Source organism: Opisthocomus hoazin, chromosome 22 (assembly GCF_030867145.1).
Source record: "Opisthocomus hoazin isolate bOpiHoa1 chromosome 22, bOpiHoa1.hap1, whole genome shotgun sequence".
Lineage (NCBI taxonomy): Eukaryota > Metazoa > Chordata > Aves > Opisthocomiformes > Opisthocomidae > Opisthocomus > Opisthocomus hoazin.
In genome coordinates this window covers 4,648,078-4,670,948 of record NC_134435.1, presented here as the reverse complement: position 1 = coordinate 4,670,948, position 22,871 = coordinate 4,648,078, and the positions used below count along the sequence as shown (strand labels likewise).

Below are 22,871 nucleotides of genomic sequence, written 5' to 3'. Positions count from 1 at the left end.
TGGCTACAGAAATTAGTTAACATAATATTGACTGAATCAAAAGAATGCATTTTAATTCCATGGTATTTTACATAATAATGGTATGGCTACCCTTTTCCTGAAATAAATTATGACAATTACAAATTAAATCACTTTTTGTAGCACCTATAAAATGCTGAATACTCAGTATGAAGCATTAACCTTGTGTTTCAAACAGGCTTTTTACACAATGCAACTTGCTTTATACAAAACTTTTATTTATTTCCTGCATTAAATGAGTATAGCTGCTTTATGTTGGTATCTATCCTTTGTGCAGTGTTCCAAGAGTCTCTGTTCAATTTATTTTCAGGGCAGACAAAATTACACTTGTTAATGATCTCCTGTCTAACAGAAAAATTAATGTCTTTAGCTAGGCTTGAAACTTGCTGGAAAGACGGTCCTCATCTGGTAACTATACCACTTTCTCAGGAATCCAAACTCTTACAAAGCTGATATATATGTACCACTTTCTCAGCCATCCAAGTTCTTATGGAAAAATCCTATGCTAAAACATGTATTTAGCACCACATATTCACAGATATACCCAATCCTAACATATCAGGAGATTTCACCCATAAAAAGGATGCAATGCAAGGAGCTAATAATTGCAGTACAGAGAAGGAAAAAACAAACAACAATAAAACCCAAAGAAAAAAACCCAATCAAACAAAAAAAAAAACACCTAAAAGCAACCACAGAAATGAGTTCAGGGTCAGTGACTGTACATACAGGGAAAAGAGGAACGGAAGGAAGGAATGAAAGCAGCAGTTCAGAGAACTAACCAGAAGTGACACTGGCACAGGACAGCAGAGGTGATGCCACATGGGCTCACTCTGCACCCAGAGCTCTGCTGGATCACACAGCTCACCTCCCACCGAGCAGGGAGCACCAGATGGCACTGACAGCATCACTAGGACCTGTCAGCAGTAGTCCGTGTCACAGACAGTCACGGCACTTATAGCTTGCTAAGTTGTCTCCAGGTGGTTACAAAGAAATAAATATGAATCCATTCCAAAACAAGAAAAGCATTCAAAAATGTATCAACAAACTTCCGAGTGATACATCTCCGGAAAGAACCTTGCATTGTTGATTAGGGGTAAATGAGGAAAAAAAAAAAAGATGGTGAAGCCTAGAAGCCACTGACAGAGTGTTCTGCTTGGTCTTCGCCTCAAAGCTCCCCACGTGGCATAAATTCCACCTTCTAGAGTATAAATAAATGCTCTTGTAGGGTTACAGAAGCAGATGTATCACTATTCCTTGCCTTTAATATTTTGAGATCAACCATAATAAATTTCAAAATCACCATACTTAAAAGAGAGTATGGCACTTTAATGTGGCTCCTAGAAAGAACTTCAAGCACTCAAGAACTGGACAAATTAGGCTTCCAGTTCACGTTAGAAGATTCTAATTGTTAGATTTCTCAACTCAGAAAAGTGGCTTGTTTCAGAGATATAATGATAGTAGCCATTTAAGTCTGTGATGTTAAGCTTTATGGTAGATGCAGCAATAAAGAGTAGCTGCATCTTCATCTCCTTTCCACTCTCTTGAATTGGAAGTAGGGATTTTCTTTTATGCTACAAGCTAGACAGTTTTGAAAAACTCTTTTTTTTGTGAAGCGGTGATTAGGGCGCTTAAACAAATGCTCATAATTGTAAGTTGGACAGAGTACTATAGAAATTAGGATTCTAAAGTAGTCTCTGCACTTCTGTCTTTTGCCAAGGTTGTGTCATCTTGCAGCCCTGGCTTACTCATCAAGCACTGCTGCCCTGTGGTGCACAGTGCATCGGCTTGGATAAAACAGCTTTGTGCTACTGGGACTTACTGGCTAGCAATATTTGGTAGCAAATTCACAGGACATGGCTAATAGAAGAAGATATGAAAGATAGCTATAAAAAAGGAGGTGAGAAAGATTAACACCAGAAAAATGCAGAGAAGAAAGACGATGGAGAGGATGGACAACAGAAATGACAGAGTGAAGAAAGAGCCAGAAGTGCAAAATAAAGAAGGTGCTGCAAAGTCAACTATAAGAGATACAGAAATATAAAACAACAGACAATAAGAGATGGAGAAGGGCAAAGGAGAAAGAAACACTAATCTGAGGGTCGAGTGTTAGATGTCAGGGTGAGAGTGTGGTCCATACGCAAGAGCGAATGACTTCAGGCAACACACCTGGGGAGAAAGTATTTTCACAAGCCCAGGCATTTCAAAGGAAGGACCTCATGGACATCTGTGCAGGGCCTCACAGAGCTCGTGCACAAGCGCAAAAAAAGAGATTTTCAGGGTGACAGATGCTCTGAGGTGGAAGCCTTTTCAGTAGCAGAGTTCATAGCCATTACCACAACGCATGGCTTCATTGTAATTTTCCATGTGAAAGAAGGCAAAAAGAAAAAAAAAAGTCTCTCCCCTTCACTGGACAAGTGAGTCAAGTATAAAAATACTCCCAAGCAAATGACAGCTTTTTAGTTCATCTTTACATCTAACAATGACAGCTGTTTGCATGACTCAGACTGATGATTCAACTGGTGTTGTCCTCTCAGCTCACTCTAGAAAGGAGGGAAGGAGAGAAGCAGTTTATTTTTAAGTATGCCTTGCTAACAACATTTTGATGAGAAATCCTTTAAAACGCTTTCTTTCCTTGAGAGCTGAGGTCTTATTTAAAGTCAGCTTCAGAGATAAATAAGAGTAGATGGCTTCCAGGGAATCTGAAAACAAAGCAGGAAGCCTTAAACATCAAGAACAGACTTTGAAAACCTTGTGTGACACCGTAGGTGCTTAGTCAAGTCTTAAGCAAAGACCAAGAGTCAAGACCCTGTTTGAAAAGGGCTGCAGAGACCTATAGTTTTGATAGTTCTGAAACAGCATTGTCTAGTGGCTTATTAATTATTGGAGAATCTAGACTCTCAGTAGACTCTCTACTCTTCTCCCCCAGTAGGCATTACAGCTTTAAAGGTTGTTCACATTAGTCAAGAGACTAGCTGGACAGGCGGACAATTCAAGGAGACACCTTCTCACATCAAGAGCTTTCAGAGATACTGCCTACTCTCACCATCAAAATGGATGCAGAGTCAGATGCTGTAATCCAAGATGCTTTAATTCTATTAAGAACTCCTTACCAAGTGCATGAACCAAAATATGTTGTGAACTAAATCTCTTTCAGGAAGCACATCACCTACCCCTATATAGTCGATGAATTTTTCAAATATAGGATTTTAAATGTCAGTACAGAGTTTCCAAAGGGAGAGAACACTGCCCGAAGGATAATCTGTACTTGCAACAGCCCTTTCAGAAATACTAACTTAGCAGAAAGATACCCTATCTGCTTTTCAGAGACACTTAGCTTGAGCGTGAAATGGTCACCCAATGGGCAGAAGTCACAGAACTGGTCACCAGAAGTAAATACAAAGGGCAGTTTATTGTTTTTACTTTCTCTAGACCATCCATGGAAATATCCATTTTTCATTCTCAAAGACTCTTTTCAGCCCTAGTATCACATTAAAATTCGTATCTCCAGAAATCATGAAAGTTTGTCCTCGGTTATCAGTCTATCATTTCCATAGGCGAGTTCAACGTGTTATAAGGGATTCCCTCACAGCCCAGCTCACTGCAAAGCACAGCAACAAACAGACGAAATAGCAGTTATTTCCGAGAGGAAACTAAAACAGTATCACAGAATCATAGAATATGTCTAGTTGATAACAAGGACAACGGTTAACAAAAGCAGCTTGTTTTGCTCCTGAATATATCTTTGATGACAAAGAAGCTGTTAGAGAACAAGGCAAATTCATTCTACAGATGACATTTTTATAAAATGTGCATTCAGATTCCTGAAACATTTTTTCAATGTGAATAAACAGTACAACTTACCCAAGCAGCCTTATATTTAGGCTTAAAACGCTGCATCTTAGACAACTGTTTGAATTAATTGCCTCTAAGTGCAAATAATTTTCATGCAAACAATCTGCCAGAGCCAGTTTTGATCTGGGTTGGTTGTTTGTCTGCTTTAAGCTCAGGTTTTTTTTACCTTCAGAATCTCAGTAAGAGAGACATTAGCGCTTCACACTGTCAGAACTTCTGAAATACTTGAAAAAGCTGGTGGATTCTTTCCACTCAGGTCTCAAGCACATTAGGATTCCTCTCCCAGAGCAGCTGTCCTACTCAGAGACAAGCAGAAATCCCAGTGCTTTCCCGAGATAAAACTGTCACAAGTGCCAAACGATTTAATGGCCTAGCCCACTTATGTGCAGTCACACCCAGGCCAAATAGCAATAGGTTGGTGCTCTCTCAGGCACCAACCTAGGAGCCTTGCCAATTGTACAGAGATAAAAGCAGCATCAGTGGGATATTCTTTTTAACACTTGCTGGTAGTTTGCCATTTCATTTGTTAAGTGAGGCTGGCCATGACTTTTAGTCTGACATTTTCTTACTATTTTTATTATCCAAATTACTGCTTCACTTTTGGGAATTTACTGTGGATTTTTGAAGCGTGATTTAAAGTCTATCTCAGGAAAACAGCCTTCTTTTTCTTATATACAGTAGGGTACAAACAAGACTTTAGAGATTAAAAATCTATGTGTTTCTCTTTGCTTTTCAGAAAGTGAAAGCTGAAAATAAAAATAAAATCATTTATGTAACAGAAATGATGAGGCTGAATTGAAGGAGGAGCTATTCCTGTAGTGCTCTTGCTTCTCCTGTTTGCATACTGTGTTCATGTGAAAGCAAAAGATACTAGAAGTGTCCTTAACTATGCACACAATTGAAATCAGGGTCAGATTTACAAGGAGTGATGAACTGGAAGACCTGGATGAAAGGCTAGGTAGTTGCTGTGTTCTATGCAGCAATAGAAAGGAAGTCACTGTCCATCTCCTGCCTACGTGGTCTCTGTCTACAGGCCCAACAGAAAAGATTTGTAATGCTCAGAAATGGTAAGCAGGCGAAGGCCTAACACTGCTGCTGGTATATGTAAAGGAGGTGGGAGAAGAAAGTTGTATGATCACAGCAGGGTGCAAATGCTACGTGGTTTGTGTTAGCACTGCATTTGCCTTGCTAAAAAGCTCAGGAAGGTAGCTATTCCTCTGAATCAGGAATTCACTCTATAAACAGTGTTTTGGAACAAAAGCAAACAACAACTTGCATTCTTACTTCCCCCAGAAAAGAAACACTCCCAGCAGCAAATAAAAATTTGCTTTATGAAATTCCTTTTTATTTTCCCTGCTGTCATCCCCCCAAATTGTTAACAATAAGTTGTTTACTCCCTGTCATTGGATTTCATGTGGTTTTCTATAGCACCATACCAGGCATATTTTTCATGTTCGACTGCTGAGTAACTTAATGATCCTTTTAAAAAGAACCAAGTCAGGTCTCTGACTCTCCGTACCTTCTTCTGGTATGTCCCCCACGCTTGCTCAAAGTATCCACAGCCAGTCAATAAACAGTCCTAACTACTACTCTGCCAGTAGCACTGGGAGAGTGGGTTAGGTGGTCTTCATTTCCTCATTTTTTTGCACTGTCACATCAGTGCAAGTTATAGCCTAACCTCAAAGGAAGAATTCTGCTGCTCTGCGGCTAGTGGTAAACCCCATCATTACAGGGAAAGCTTGTAATTCTTCAGCTTTCCAAAGAAGCTGAAGTTGCAAGTAGCACAGCTGCAGTAATTTCAAATTCTGGGTGATAAGTCTTTTTGTCTTGCTATTCCATACTTTCAGCAATTAAGAAACATCTTCTTCTGAAGCCATGAACATGCAACTAAGAGCCACTGATGTGGTGTTCAGGAATCATTACGAGAAAAGGCATCTTAAAAATTCATTGCCTTCGCTTCAAAAATGAGGGAGAGAGTTGAACTCTTCTGGGCAAAGTTCCTATGACTCATGAACATGTTGGCTCAAGTGGTTGTATAAGCTAAAGTATTTCTGAAAAGTCTTTGTCAAGGAAATGTTTCTGACTGAAATTTGAAACAGCTCAGGCTTAGTTCTGTTACGGGGTAACTGAAATTATATTCCTTTTGTAGCTCTTGTAGCTGAACACTAAGATGACTAGATGCTATTACCCAACAACATCATGGTTGTGACTGTTTTGATAATCTCTAAATTGAAAATACTTCATTCAATACTTCATTGAAAATACTTCAGCTAACTCAGAAAAGGCTATTCTGAATCTGAAATGGTTTTATGAGGTCTACAAGAGGAAAGGGAGAGCACACAGGGACCAGAAGTCAAACACTGTGCAAGTGCTGTTCTTTCAATAAACTTAGCTGAAGTTTTGTTTCTAGTCTGAGCAAAACACTCTTAACAAAAACAGCACACAGAGAAGGCAGATTGTCAACAAAAAACACTCCATGCTGACACAGGTGTTTTAATTTAGTCCTGCAACTGACCACATCAATTGGTGATAAAGACTAAATATTTGTATTATAAAATTTGTATTGGTCAGCAGCCCTTGCAAAGATGTCAGTCCCCAGTGAGCTGGCTTCTGCATGATCAACGACACAGAAGTGTTTCTACCCCAAGGTCTAAATACATTACGATGTAAATATATTAAAGAATTTAGAAAACCCTGCCAATCGAACTGGATAAGCACAAACAATTCAATCAATCTTGTCAAGGAAGAAACTGGCACACTTGGAAACTTTGATTTCCGTACTGGAAAAATTTTGAGCCAGTTTTACATGAAAATTGGAGATTAGAAAGATGTCTAGGCAAACACAAAACTACATGTTTATTCTGTGAATTACTTATTGTGAGGAGGTACAGGGAGTTTGTGATGGAAAAAGACAACACAGTTCACAACATATTTAAATTTATAGTTCAGCATATGGAGAAAAATAGGAGCTATCAAAGATCATTTCATTGGCCATTACAGATACTGCCCAAAATATTCTGTACATAGATGGAATGGCAACACTGTTTTCACAGAAATATTTTATGTCTGTACATAGAGTCTGCAGGGAGAAAGAGTGATAGAAAATAGTTTCACAGGCTATGAGAATACCCAATTCACTGTGACTTGAAGGTAAATACAGGTCATCTCACAGAGATAAACATCTCAATATGGGTTCATTTATCTTTAAAAAGAAAAAAGAAAATGTGATCTTGACTAGATTGGATAGTTGCAATAATCCATCCAGCTCCTTTGGGATGAAGAATACCATATTTTTACTTTATTGATGAAAAACATATTTAAGTATTTTTCTCTTTAGGAACCTTCTGTTCTCCTCCTTGCTCCTGCCTCTGCTTAAAATAAAATATTTTTAAGTTTTGAATTTGGAGAATGGCATCACGCAACTCATCAATCAGCCTTCACATCCGAGATCTCATCATTCTGAACATTACCTCATACCAATCTCAGTGATTGTGCCTGGAGGGCTACCACTGCTTTCTAGAAAGATTACATGGACCAAAAGAAACCACTTTGTTTTGCCCTCTGGCTTTCTATGTGAAACAAGTGTCATGGTGAAATGCTGACAAAATCCTCTCATGTTTTCTAGCTTTGAAAAATTGCAGTGCAGTGCTAGTGTTGGAAGCACATGAGCAAAATATATACAGGGTTTTTTTGATTTGCTTTGTTGGGTTGTTTTTTTAAACAAGCTACAGTACTATACTTACCAAAATTCGAGTAGAGAACAGAATTGTTCCCTTCTGTGCAGAAATAAGGACAGGGAAAGGAGAAATCTTATGGACATTTTATTATATTTACCCTATAAATGAACACATACATAACAGGTTTCAGCTATGCAGGACAATAAAGGTTTAAATTCATCCTCGTGCAGCATGACACTAGCATTCAGGAGATGTTCTGAAAGTTTAGATGTTTTCCATGCTTTATATATGTCCTACACACTGAGTTACACCAACTGTTACAAATTCTTTTTCTACTTTACTCCTGCACCACTGTATCAGAGCACCATCCAAGGGAACAGAGCAAACTGCTTCCCAAAGAAGCTTGCAGCAGCACGTGATCGCTCAGTGGATGCTCTGTTTTAAACCAAGCTTTTGCCATCTGTTCCTCTGCTCATTATGAATGCTACAGATACCCACAACTACATTGCAAGGGAAAAAAGTGATTAAAGCACATGTATACTTTCTGCAATGCATCGTTGTTGTTTATCTCAAATTAAAAGCAATGCCACCCGCCACACAACACACAAGTCACACAGTAGGAAGACCACATAAGGGCAGATGTTTATAGCTTCTCATCTGGCAATAGACCAGCAGTGATCGCTTGCAGTCCAAAATATATTGTGTATACTCAGCAAGACAATCTTTACAACTGTACCCAGAACCACACACACTTTTTAAGCAGGGGTTACTGGCAGCTTTGCTCAGAAGAACACTTGCTGCCCAGGTCGGGGTCCTGCAGGACACTGACCAGCCCCTAACTAACTCTCAGTGTTTTACTCTCTAAATCCCTTCCGCTCTCCTCTCCCTCTAACCCTAACACCATCATCAACCTACCTTTTTGGAATCATCTCTAATGAAGCAGAACATGTTTTTCCTTATCTTCCTCCTTCCTATTCTATCTGTGTTTATAAATTCATTACCTAGGTACACACACAGACACATGTCACGTTCTTCGTTTCCTCTTTCTGCCAGGCATTTTCCATGAGGAGACATCGCTCGGCTTTAGAAAAAAATTGTTCCAGCCATGATTTCTCACCTAATAGAGCATGTCTCCATCTCGGCTATGACTCCTCTGGCTGGATCTGCTAAATTATCCATCATTCATTTGCCTACGACACAGATTGTATGTTTGGGGGGGGGGGGTTGTTGTTTGTTTTCTGGTTTCCGGTTTGGGGTTGTTTTTTTTTTTCCATTTGCTTGCACCTATAGTTTCTCTTTTTAAGGAACACATTTATTCCATCACTGCAGTTTCAGTAACTCCTAATTTCAGAAAGTTTCAGCTTTAAAATTAGTCATAGCCTAAGGCTTCAGCTTCGTATCTTATTTTATATCTACATATCTCCTTACCAAGTTCAAATTTTATAGACAATCTTGCATCATTCTGGATGGAACACATAAACTGCACCATCCCTGACATATCAGTAATTGTTTTGCAATGGTGGAGGAAAGTTTCAAAATTGCTTCCTGTTTACAGCTTCTTTCACTGCTAATGAAAACTACAGTCATACTAAGCACATCTATCTGTATTTGTACACAGCCCTGCTGTGACAGAATATCGCTCATTCTTGGTTATACAGGGCCATAATCTGCCGTTAAACCACGGATGGAGTATCTCAACAGAAATTAATGCTAAGGTTCTGCAGTTACTTTACAAAATACTCATAGCAGAACATGGCCCAAAAGAAGTTGTTTGGATTTTTTTTTCCTTCACATACAGAGATGGGACTATTTGTCACAGCAGATGTTGCTTTAGAAGTGGAAGTTATAATATATTTTTAAATGGTTCTAAAATTGTTTATATGATCTTCTTATGAATGCTCCAAATGTGTCCATTTATACCCGTTAAAGTTTCTTGTACTTGTGTTCAGTTGTCTTCGCTCTTTTACAGGGCATTGCACCTGGACAGGAAATGCTTGCTCACAATCTCTAACAGCACTATCTCAGGGCAGGGGGGGAAGAAATTACCTTTCATCTCAGGTTATAAGAAGTTCATTACAAGCCACAAAAATCTTCACTCTGGCAATCATTTTAACATGTATTAAGATAAGACACGTGCATAAGACACAAAGCACCTCTTCATGAGAGGAGCCAAAGGCTTTATAGAAAGAAAAGGAGACTAGACATAAACATAGACATTTGTGTCACATAAGGATCATCATTTCAGTCTATCTTGCCTCGTATTCCAATGAAAATAAACCATTAAGCGTCTTGTTATATCCAGCTTAACTTTGTTATATAAGCATGAGGAGATCAATAAATCTGTGGACACTGATCTGAATGACTATATACCTCCTTATGAGCAAATATAGCGGGTTTACCAGTTCCCTTCATCCTGCAGAACTGCAGTTATCTGCATCACTGACACTTGCGCAGTATTTTTCCAGTTTATATTTATTCTAATTAAATGTGACGTGATTTCTTTTGGATGCTGTTGTCCTCCTGAGTGAACCATAATGTGGAGATTCATGGCTGTGTTCAAGGAATATAGCAGACAATTCTCTATTTAAATCACTAATTATCCTGTGCCTATAGGTATCCTTACTGAAGGCAGCACTCCCATGTTCTTTTACATGAAACAATCTCTTTTTTAGCCATACGAATGAAGTTTTGAAAAGATCAGTAGATTTAAAATATCCAAGTCATCAGTTTCACCAGATGTAGTTTAACATTAAACTAAAACAAGATACAGGAAATCTGTTTTGAATAATATCTCTGTTTTAACAGGAAATACCATACTGAAGGGAGACTAGGTATCAAATGAGAGGTGTACCTATCTAGTATTAAATAAATGAATGACATCTAGCTATCATCAGAAAGACTGGTTATCCTGGCTTCTCTTAGAAAAAAATGGACAAAATTTATCCCTTATATACCTTGAGTGAAGCTTATGTTATCAAATAAGAAATGAATTTGACCCAATAAAAACTGCTGTCAAATACTGGGACATATATCCAAAGGAAGAACACAGATCTGTTAAGCTTTGTCTTTCTGTATTCCAACACAGTACATAGCTCAGTAAAAGAGCACTGTCCTGGGACTTACACGACATAAATTTTGTTGTTAGATCTGGCATTAGCTTGATGGATAACTCTGAACTACCTTTATTCTCTGCTTCCACATCTGTCTAGTCTAGATATACACCTCCGTATGCCTAACCACATAGGAGAAGTGCTTTGAGACACAGCAGAGAATGCCACAAAAAGCCCAGGTATTCTTAAACGAGGTGAAGAAGCCTTCACCCGCTCTGTGTAGTGCGGGACCTCAAGGGTGGGTTCAGCGCTGGAAAACTCGAACAGGGTGGGCTCCACTGTGCCTACTGCTGCAGATTCACACGCTCAGCAAAACTCCTGTAAAAGCAAGGAGTACAAGTGCTTACAGTATATGAGATATTGGCTCATATACAAGTACTGGAAGACTAATAGAGTTCTCCTAGAAATCCGTGTTCAAAGTACAACAGACAGGGATAAAGTGACCACATCTCAGAACAGCTCCTTTAAGGTATCGTTGCTACATATTTGTACATGCTGTAAATTTTTCGGGTAACAGGATTACTGATATGCATCCCCTGAAGTAGGAAGGAGAGGCAACCTAGTGGAATAATATGGAAAGGCAATTATTTCGGTACCTATGCAGTACAGTTCAGTGGAAATTAATTCTGTGGTTTTGGGTTTACAGCACAAGGCGACGTGAAACTGTTCATCCCAGCTATGGGGCTGAAAATACAGAGGGAGGTGGAATCACTGTCACTGCATTTCTGAATTCTCTAAAATTTATTTTTATTAACATTTATCAATTGCAATCAAATTCTACCAAGAACCTCAATGTCCCTAGTACACACAGAAACACTACTCTACAATGTTTTCCACTCACTCCCTTGAACAAGCAACTCAGTCTTATTTCTTTTACTCCTGCAACTATAATTTTCAGCCTCTCTCTCATTCCAGTCTCTAAAATTTGAGCATCCCCACCCCCCAATTCCACTAACTGCAGCTGCCTCTTCCTCTATAACTCAATCTTCTGTTCAGGTTCAAGTTGCCTAACTGCCACAACTTGAAGAGAAAGGCAGAGAGGATATATATAATATACAAGAAAATATATATACAAACAATATACAAACACTAGAAGACAATGGTGAAACAGGCAGAGAGGATATATATAATATACAAGCAAATATATATACAAACAATATACAAACACTAGAAGACAATGGTGAAACAAACTTCTGAATAGCAAATGGAACTCAGCGAAGGAAGGACGAAGACAGATCTCCAAGCTAAAAAGCATGTAAAACCTGTTCACAGAATATGCTGTGAAATTTCAAATGAAATTGTATACACAGCTGAATTTCCCTGCATAAACAGACCAGTATCACTATCTCTGTCAATCCCAGTGTTAGTCAGAATTTAACTGTAAACCATGACACACTGAAACCTTTTTTGAAAACCAGTCTGAATATATTTACTCTAACAGTAATTTTTAATGAAGTATTTTTCTATCTGTCCAGGAGAAAGCAATCAGTGAAGCAGATTTATGACACTAAGTTCATTAAGAGGACAGCGAAGATCACAGAACTAATTGATGCCCCCTTGCGCCTTTTTAATGAGAATGATTTTCTGTTACCCTGGATTACAAACCAAGCTACAGAAGTGACAGATAAAGACCTCTCTACTCCCTGCCAAAACCTCTACTCAGTAGCTTAGCAATTTATCTGTAAACTGAATTTTGAATCATATCTTTGCCTTGAAACTCATTAGACATTAGATGTTCAGTCCAAAGGTGTAATTCAATTTTAGCTGCCAATCAGCAACAGCAAATCCACTAATGATAATTGCTGGAGTTATCTACCCGATGACAGACTACTTACATGGAGTTAAGGCTTGGTAACTTAGCAGGAATAAGGCCCTGTGTAAAGCTGAAATGGAGTTCAGTGTTGGAAGTACAGAAATTCATGCTGGAGGCAGCAGCATTACCTTAACTTTGCTCTGTGTCAACTCCACTTTCTTGTTTTAGTTGGAATCTATAAAATGTGTACTTTGTAGACTGCATATGTTTGATTTTCAGATAGTTTGATTCTTGCAGGTACTTCGAGGGAGCTTCTCCTATTTATGCTGGCCAGACACTTGATCTTTCAGCCTTTTCCAATTACACAATGTCCTCCAAAAGCCAAAAAGAACTGTTTAATCTAACTGGTCTTTCACGTACAGTTGCTCTTTGTCTAACAGAACAGGAAGATGAGGAATATGAGAATCAAACTCGGGCCTCTCTAAAGTCTTAGAGAATTTCGTCATCAGCTTCATCATAACCAAGACTTCACTACAGCTTTTTTTGACAAATCTCATTTTTCGTTACACAAGGAAAGAAATAATCAAACAGCCTTGAATAAGCATGTTATCTAAAAGAAAAGAGTTTTCATGCCCTAGATGTAATATTTGACCTCCACATCCCTCATGAAGTGCTGCCTCTTGTGAAAGCAGCTTAGCTGCCCCACCCCAAGTTCAGACAGTCTCGTATTTTATCCACAAAAAATGCACACATTGTTAAAGATGTGCTGACTGAAATTACATATTTCTAGCCTCCTGGTTAAAACCATAAACACAGAGCAAACAAATCTGAGATGAAAAAAAAAGGCAATAATCTCCCTGATGTTCAAAACATAGTATCGTAACTAAGCTTTAACTTCTGGCACTCAAGAAAAATGAGTCTGATTTTCTCAACCCTAACCCTGGACAATTTACCTGAAATAAAACTTGTATTATTTACCCATGGATACTTGAACCTGATAACAGTTGTTACACTAACAGACATCAGAACTCAGCCTCCTCTGCCTATTTTCAATGCACCCATTTTATATTACACCGACGTGGTTTGACATGACGTATGGCTCATTTGTATGAGGTTTTTTGCTGCCTCCTTTTTCCTTTTACAAGAGTGAATTTTGACAAGTATATAAACAAAATCTATCCCACAACTGCATACAGGGTTTTGATTTGCTGTTTTCTCCACCCCCATGTACAAAGGTGCTAACACTGCAATACATCAAAACTTGCTCTTCCACATTTTTATTCATTTTTAACCTCACACTCATCAAGAAACAAAAGATTTCTCTTTTGTCCTTACAAAGGTGCAGTATGCTCTTCACATCATTATATTTTCTATAGTTCCCACTGCAACTCTTAAAACATACAGTCTACATCCAGAAATGTAACAGAAGACTCACCTCCCCGGAATCTGACAAAACTTCAGTTTAAATTTGTCATAAAGCAAGCCCCTTTAAAGAAGAAATCCTGTAAAACTGGGGTGGGGAGGAACATCAGAATAGAAGAATGGTTACTCTAAAAAACCTGTAAAACGTATTAGTGAAAACTTCAAATCTACAGAATTCCATACCAGCAACAGGATTTGTGAATGCAGTCTACAGAACATTTCCATAAGTGAAGAAATTATTCAAAGTTCTAATTTGAAACATATAATAGAGAAACTAACGTTCTAGTTTTCTACTGACCTATTTAGCTTTGAAGTCTTAGATAATGCCTAGGGAAGCTGGATAAGTGTCAGTTAATTAAAAAAACCTGGCGCTCTGTACCTTCCAAGTTAATTATTCTGACATAAATGCCATTATTTTTCCCCTTGTCCACTGCAGAAGGAAAGTGTCAAGTTTGAGAAGGACATTTTTAGGAAGCATATCTCTTCTGTTTGTAAGAAGCCGATTATGAAATACATTTGCACTGATTCAGTCTCATGTTTTGATATTCTTTTAAACTTCATGCAGCTTTGGCAAGTACATCTCAGCTGTACTTTTCAATTACGTTTATATTCCAGCCTTGTCCCTCTTTTGAGTAAGGACTGCCCTAAGAGACAACCTACACTAGAGTGTGTGGGTAGACTTATAAATCACATTTCAACTCTGCTGCACTTCAATCCAGATCCACTGGAATCCATACACACAGTCTTCACCTTCAATTCAATCTGAAGGTGGGCTTGAAGTGATAATCTCCCAGGAAGCAAGCCTAAGGTACCTGTGTCCCATCACATAACCCAGCCACTTTACTGACTGGGTACATCCATCCTAGCTAGAAGGTGTTCTTCAAGTGTACTGTAATATTCCTTATGATTGTCTTCAGTACTACATAACCAGCAGGGCCTGAACGGTTTCCTCCAGGAATATATGTATTGATCACTGAATCACAGAAAAACCTGGGCTTACATCTGAGGTGAAGAAAGTAGAAAATGTGATGTTCTGGTAATAAATTGTTAGCAGAAAAATACTTCATTCTGCCTGTAGATGTAACTACAACATAGAACAAAGAAAATGCAGTCCAGAACTAAGCAGCTTCCCCTTAGCACCTAGTGTATCAGGCAGTATCCTGGAGTTGGTTGAGTCCTTGCTGGTGAGATCACACTGAAAGCATGGACCTGCCAGGGAAGAGACAGTAGAAAGAATCCAGTCTACACCAATGAACTGTCAGCTCAAAAATCCCAAAGGATCAGGGCATACTGGGGTATCGCAGATCAGGTTCCACCACACTAGAAGCTGTGTGGATAGGGAGCAAGATAACCATCTGCAAGGGGCTTTAAACTTAATGAACAGACAGATGGGATATAAAATTCCAAGGCCTCTAGAATCCCAAAATCCAGGTGGTTCTACTACAGTTTTCTACATCATCATCTTTTTTGATAACATACAAGCTAAATATTAAAACTAAAGTGCTCCTTAAGGTAACTTTTTAAAACATAACTGTGGGTGGAGTAATAACCTTATTCCTGAATTCAGGAATTTGTCACGAATTATCTACTTACTTCTTTACCTCAACTTTAAGCAAGGCAGCTTTTCTGTCCCTCTCTTGGTAAACATTCTGAAGCAAATCTACTTACACAATTAGTTTTATGTGAGTAAACTAATATAGTATATTATTTTAAAACGGGTTCTTTTCCCCTGTGATGCTGGAAGGCCTTTGGCTCACCAGCTCTATAAAAATTTATATTTCTTGAATTTCAGTGATCAGAAGTGCTCACAATATTCCTAATTAAGTATTCTCTCCTATACATGGTACAACTTATTTCTTCAACAGAACCAGAAATCTTTCCTTTTATGCATTCCTACAAAATATTTGCTCTCCTCAGATTAGCATTACTTTCATTACTTAGAATAACTCTGCAAATCAATAAAAATACACAGGTTTTCCCTCTGATCTATTTCTAGCTGAGCTGCCAGGATTCAGAAAAAATTCATGTTAGCTCTCCATTCCATGACCTTCTACTTTGTACTTTTAAATTTCATTTCATTTCTATTACTTGAGTTCTCAAGGTCTTCCAATTCTGCCTGCTTGGTATTCCAACCCTTCTCAGTATTGGTCACGTTTTCCAGCTCTCTGCTATCAAGTTTCACCACCACACTTCTAATTTCGGGCTAAACAAATCAGAGAAAGATAAGGGCAACAAGGGAGAAAGCAGTGCAGAAGAAGTGTGAAGAGCCAGCCCAACGTCCAACAATTCATCAGTGGCAAAGCTGGAACAATACAGGTCCCCAGTTCCTAGCTCCATGCTCGCTTTATCACCTAACACTGCACTTCTAACCAGGTGCCAGGAGGCACTCACAGGCTCAGAAAGGTGGTGTACACGAATAACTGAAAAATTGTCTCTTCAGCTGATCATATCAGGGGATGGGAGTCTATGACCAACTTGGGAAATCTAGTATCTAATCTAGTTATATACAACTATTCATGCTGCTGATAGTTATATGTAACTATTTATCCACAATAGGTCTGAGAAATGTACACACACAGATGATAACATTTCATGCCTTGCTTCTCAGGCATGCACAGACTCAAATAATTTCCAGGCATATAACGCATGGGAGTTTTAACATGATAGCCTGAACTGAAACTCTGTAAGCAATAAAATTTCGAGAAACAGCTTAGTTAATGCTCAGAACGTGGTCTGGCAGCCTGCCATGCATAAACATGTACTGAAACCAGAGCTCATGCCAAGATTCTTCGTTTTCAACTTCACAGAAATTCCTTGTATGGTTTATACTAGATCGTCTAAGTTCATTTAACTTTTTTCTTCCTTTTTCCAGTTTAATATATAGCTAGTTGAACTTCTTACCTTTTCATATATAAGCATTAATAAAGTAATAGACATACCTCCAAGCAGAAGTAATAGAATTAGTCTGTTCATATAATTTTGATTAAAGACAGGCCTAACACTAAGAGGACACCTACTCTTTGCCTTCTGTGCCAAGCCTCTGTGGACACCGTGAGATGCTGCAGTGTGACCCGTAACAATAATGTGTATGGCTAGTCACATAATAAATGCTTTCTAAGACTCACCAGAATTCACTTGACACTCGGGTGTGGAATTTGCGCTCAAGCTCCTCTTAAGCCAACGGATCTCTCTCAGCAGGTTTGATTGAAAGATCGAGGCCTTAACATTTGTTTTCATAATATCAAAAGGTCTCATTTGACTCTCATATCCCTGACATCTGCTTTTCCAAGCCTCAAATCTGTACAAAGGAGACAGTTGCAGTGCCTTCAAACACACTCCAGCTTGCTTACATTTTTTCTTTTTCTAGTAATAATTATACTGAATTAGTTTTTATGTTTCAGATACATACTTAAGTAACTAACTAGGTCTAGGTTAGTAAGTATCAGGCCACATTCAATATATGCACTAGGTAAATAATAAATTCCGCATTACCACATATCCCGAGCTCTGTCCCTTCTTTTTTACAGCTTCAACACACAGTTGTGAGGAAGAGAAATACTATTAATCCCAGCTATAAAATGGGACTTAAGACAGAGCTAAGATTTTGTCATTGGTCACCTAGAAAGCCTATGGCAGAAAAGGAAAAAGGGGTGGAAGGCAGACAGGAATATCAAGTTCAGATTCTATTGGAAGATTATTAATATATCAGATGCTACACCATTATTGATACTGGACAGCTGGACAACAGGTAAGATTTTCAACAGTATGTGCTCCACAACAGATCAGTGACATTGGGCTTACTACTCATTTACAGGCTCTGCTTGTTTTTAAAGATGGAGCACTTGAACATTGTACAGATCGTCTTCAAATCACGTGAAAAGATTGTATTATAAAGTATTGTTTTAACCAGATCCCTTGAGGCCTTTTGAAAATGTTGACAGGTCATCATTTCACAGTCTTAAATCCAGTCAGACTTAAGAATTTAGCCTGATTATGTGGATGTAATGCAGACATCAAATGAGACATACTTCTGTGATCTCTTTTCACAGAAGAGTAATGACTGCTGGGCCATTAAGTGCAACTACCATGCTGTCTTTGCCCCAAAAAAATATGGGTCATACTAAAAATAATGATCAATAGCTGTCTTCTCAAATCAGGCCATATTGAACCATAGCTCAATAAGGCTGACCAACCAGCTGATTTTGAAAAGAATAACAGAAAAAGTTGAGAGAAGCCAAATTTAAAATTTTATATTCAATTATATATCATCTATAAAAAAACACCCAGTACTGCAACATTATGACAGATTTAGATGCACATCTGTGGGCGCAGATGTTTGTGCTGCATGCAAGCCCAGAGTTTAAAGTGGCCACACCCAAAACAATCAAATCTCAGCTCCATACTTGCAGTGTTTCTCCTACTGTACGCAAGGACACAGTTCAGTAAATATTTGCGCAATTTTATTTACATAACAGGACATAAAATTCAGAAAGCTACTAAACGTAATTATGATAATTAATGCAACCTTGCTTCTGATTTACAGGGTATGAACTAGGCCTTCTACTCTGTAGTAGCTGTAGTGTCAGACTCAAGAAGGTTTTAACTGAAACATCACTTCTATACTCCAGCCTCCTGTGCAAAGCCCACACCGAGAACCTCATCTAGTAAGGATGTATATACAGCTACCGTTTGGGAACAAAGGGAAGACAGGAAGATCATTTCCCTATAATTCAACAATTACAAATGAAATGCTTATCTGCCCCACACGCAGCAGTTAATACTGTTACGCTGCATCTCACCAGTTTTTTCACAAATGTGTTAACAGTTATCCATGACAACAAAGCCACGAAGCAAGGATGAGATTTCTTCTAAATACATCTCTGCATGCAGAAAGCATGTTGTCTCTACTATACCTGCTACGTTGGTAGCAACTCTACCTATGCATGGCTTCACCTATGGACAGAGAACCTCTCACAGCAGATTATGATGCAGTAAATCACTTTGGATAAAGATAAGTTATAAAGAGCTTAATTACATACACAAGCTTTTTACATTTTCTTGTTGGAAAAAGCTTAGTAGGAGATGATTAGTCGTCTTTGTCAACATGCCACATAAAAATTTCATGGATAATCATACACATAACATGGTAGTTTTGAAGTACTTAACTAGAACCATTAAGACGGCTGGGTAGAAAGATACCTAACTTTGCCTGAACTTTATACTATGTGCTTTTGCTTGGCAGAGTTAAGACTGGTTAAGAGGTTTTTTTTCCCCCATAAAATGATTCTTCCTATAGAAAAGAGTTTTGAGGCTTTACAGTTTTTGTTAGCATTTTCAGAAAGTCTAAAAAAGCATTTTCAGTTGTGAAACCTTAAAACATGAAAGAGGTAATCTTCATGAACATCTCCCATGGGAAGAGGAATAATTTCTCTGCCAATTACACTTTTGAGATTGGGGAAAGGGGACGAGAAGAGAAGTAGCAAGGACTCCAGGCTTCAAAAGGAAAGAAAAACTACATAAAATTAAATAAAAACTTCAAACTCAAGAAGTGTGATTAATGCAAGGTCTCGGTTTGGAGAGAAGCTGTTGAAAGATGCCCCTTGATGTCCCACATTAGAAGTGTTTTCAGATTAATTTGTCAGTCTGTTATTCAATCTACCATTTTCAAATGCTGCCTAATTCTCGCATCAAGCTGGACGTAGAAATTTACAAGTGAAATCCTAAACCTGCGTTCCCCAGGAGACTAAACCAGATATTAACAAAGACTCCCACAGAGTCTGGTAAAAACCTATGAATCCACGTTAACTCTAGAATCCCCTTAATAAAATACTAGTTTACTGTACAAGCATAGGGTTTTCCAGACACCTATTATACAAGAATTCCAACGGTCCCAGTAGGTGGATGTCATCACAACGACTGCACAAAAATATACATTCTGTTGATACCGCTGTTACAGCCATCCTCTCTTATAGTGAGATTCAGAGCAGCATGATTTCTCAGACACAGAGATAACCACAAGTACAGAAAAATTTAAACAGAATAAGCTAGGCAGAGCAAGGTCACATGTAACTGTAACACTTTGACTTTCTCTTTGCAAAGTAAGATACAGTGTTGAGACCACAAAGACAAATGCATAGCATTGGAGTTTAACTTGTTAATATACCACAGCTTCCTAAACAAACAAACAAATTCCTACAGAAGAGCACTAGCAGAACTGCTCGCCAGCTCTATTATTCCCTTTCCTAGAGTCACACCGCAGCCACAGCACGCAAATCCCATGCAATAACGAACACTTAACCTCAGTGTGCTCACCATCAACATTAACAGTAACGTTTCTGCTACCCAGCCTCGGGCAGACTGAAGCAGGGTTTTCTGTGTGTACTCCAAGAAAGCTTGTCAGTATACAGACAACAGCAGCAAAATGAGCGTTGTAAATATCACATTTACCGTAAATGTTGCATTCCCCTTTCTCCAGTCATTGACTTAATACATGCAATTGTATTCAAACTAGGGGAATTAAATAACTAATTTTAAGATAAAGAAAACATTTTGTGTTGTACAAATACACGTCATGACAAATCTTGAAGCTACCCCTATTTTCCACACTGAAAAAAAAAAAACCCTGAGTCAAAGCATCACTTCCTCCAACCCTATACCAGCCTCAAAGATCTCCATGAGCAGAACCGAGAAGAAAATTTTTTCCACCAAATCTGCAGGCAAAAAAAAAAAAAGCTTCACCGATTACCACCCTGTGGCTTCCACTGGTAATTACCCCCTCTCACACACGCTCCGTTTCAGCGTTTTACCGTTAACCAGCCTCTTCAGCAGCAGGCACAGAAACTTCGCTCAAAGTTCCTCCCCAAAGGAAAACTGAAGCCCATACGCTGCCAGCGAGCCCGACACCCAGCCCAAGCTCGATGGGGCGACCAGCAGTGCCCGGACTGCCCGTCCAGCTCCCACACGGCTCCGACCCAGCCTTCGTACAAGCAGCAACCGGTTGCCCAAGCTGCATCTCTCTCCCAGCCCCAGCTTCTAAAAGCCAGCAGCCACCCTGGAAAGGATGCCACGCTCAGATGGAACCAAGGACCAGTACGCGGTAAAGGAAGAAGTACTTACATCCCTGAATTTGTTCCAGTATTTGTCCTTCTCATACTGCGAAACGGTGCTCAGCCATTTGTCGTTGTCCAGGAAATCGCCATGGTTGCCGTTACTCGTGATGATTTCAGGATGCCGGCTCTCCACTTGCAGGAAGCACCAGGCAGCGATCACCAGCACCCCCGACATCTGCAAGGAGAGGAGCGGAGGGGAGCGGAGGGCGGCGGGGGGCGGCTCTCTCGGGCAGAGAAGTTCGAGGGAACCCGAGCTGGGGCTCGTCGCCCCTCACGCCCCTCGCCAACTTCTGGCTGCGGAGCTGGCAGGTCCGCGGTAGACCCACCCTTACCCGCCCAGCCCGGCAGGGCGGGGAACAACAGTGATAATAATCACAAAGATAAAACCGGTCACCTGGGGCCGGGCGGGGACCAGCCGGGGGGAAAACACAGCGCTACGGAACCCCGACAGAGCCTCCCGCGGGAGCAGCCAGCTGCTGGCTCCGCGAAGTTTAGCTGCCAGGGCGGAGGGGAAACCCCTACCTCCGGGCAGTGCCGCCGGCCGGAGCTCCGAGCACCGTGCGCTCCTCCTCTCCTTTGTGCGGGTGCGGCGGGTCGGGGAGCCAGCGAGCCCCGCGTAGCCGCCCTCAGCGGCTCCGTGCGTGTGTGCGGACGGGCGGGCGGGCGGGCGGCGGCCGAGGTCTGGCGCCATCTGCCCGCCGAGCGGCGGCGGCGCGAGGGCGGAGCGCGGCTCCGACAGCGCCCGCCTGGGGGGAAGGCGAGGCGCGGGGCGGCTCGCGCGCCCGACGGTCGGGGTGGCGGCGCAGGGTGAATGGCGGCCGGGGTCGGGGTGACGGCCGGCCTGCTGGGCGCAGGGGTGGAATGGCTGCCGAGCCGGTGGCGGGGCCGTGAGGAGAGCTGGGGATGGCCTCTGCGGAGAGAGCGACGACAAAAGTCCACGCTGCTGGGCTGTAGCGTTACAGAGCCAGAAAAATGGGCCTTAAAAAAGTAAAAAGCCCAACAAACGGCAGCTTTTGTAAGCCCTGGGTAGGGTATGACCAGCTTGAGTCAATGGTTTTACAATTTCCAAAAGTAATGGCATTTCGAAGGCGTGGAAGTCATCCCGGGTTTCTTAATTTCTTTTGACAAAGAGCTTCCCCTTGGTCAACACATGGCAAGCCATCAAGTGGTTCCCGCTCCTGTCACCGAAAATCTGGGAATAAACCTTGTAACACCAATGTAGTGTTAAAAGGCAGGCATTCTTAATTGCGACGTCGGATGCACGGGGGATAATTCCACCGAACGTGCATACCCCGTACCCCTTCTGTGCAGTCCATATAGGTCAAAATATACATATTCATCTGATTACATAAGCCCTTCCTTTCATAGTCAAATCAGTCCATTTTCATACACTCCTCCCACCCGCGCTTGCGCAGTGCCTCCTAGTGGTGGTCATCGGGGGTCCCAAGATGAAGGCTTATCCTCTTCATCACAGTTTCTGCGCAAACTCAGTCCTCTTCTGGCTCTTGTCCCTGCGGCACGGGTCGTCTTGACCAGTTCTAGGCACCTGCTGGTTTTAATTAAAACTAACTTCTTTGGGGGGAGATGTATGACTTTTTGCTTCAATTAATTCACACAATAGATAGGTACTACAAATACACCTGCAACCATTTGGTAACGCTATTTCTATTAAAAATCCCTCTTCACCATTATTGTTTAACATTAATGATTACCTAGGGACTAAACCCTCTGTTCCCAGACCTAATGTCCAGATGGGCAGGGCTGTACAAGGGACATAGCAGCATTGTTCGTGCTTTATGATTAACTAATTCCATCACCTTGGTTACACTCCCACACCAGGCAATGAGGCAAGGGATGCCCAAGCCGTCAGCAGGACGCAGGGGAAAGGCATCTTCCATTTCCAAGAGCAGGAAGGAGGCAGATGAGG

At 40.4% G+C, this 22,871-nt stretch overlaps 1 protein-coding gene across 1 annotated transcript in view; it reads right to left on the bottom strand.

Moving 5' to 3' along the window:
* Positions 1 to 21,625, bottom strand: part of SPOCK1 (SPARC (osteonectin), cwcv and kazal like domains proteoglycan 1) — a 319,944-nt gene extending 298,319 nt beyond the window's left edge. The window contains exons 1-2 of the mRNA XM_075441481.1: positions 21,467 to 21,625; positions 20,952 to 21,119 (exon numbers count right to left, since the gene is read on the bottom strand). Coding sequence (XP_075297596.1) covers positions 20,952 to 21,119 — 168 coding nt within the window. The 5' untranslated portion in view covers positions 21,467 to 21,625. The remainder of the gene's footprint in view (positions 1 to 20,951; positions 21,120 to 21,466) is intronic.
* Positions 21,626 to 22,871: the final 1,246 nt, after the last annotated feature.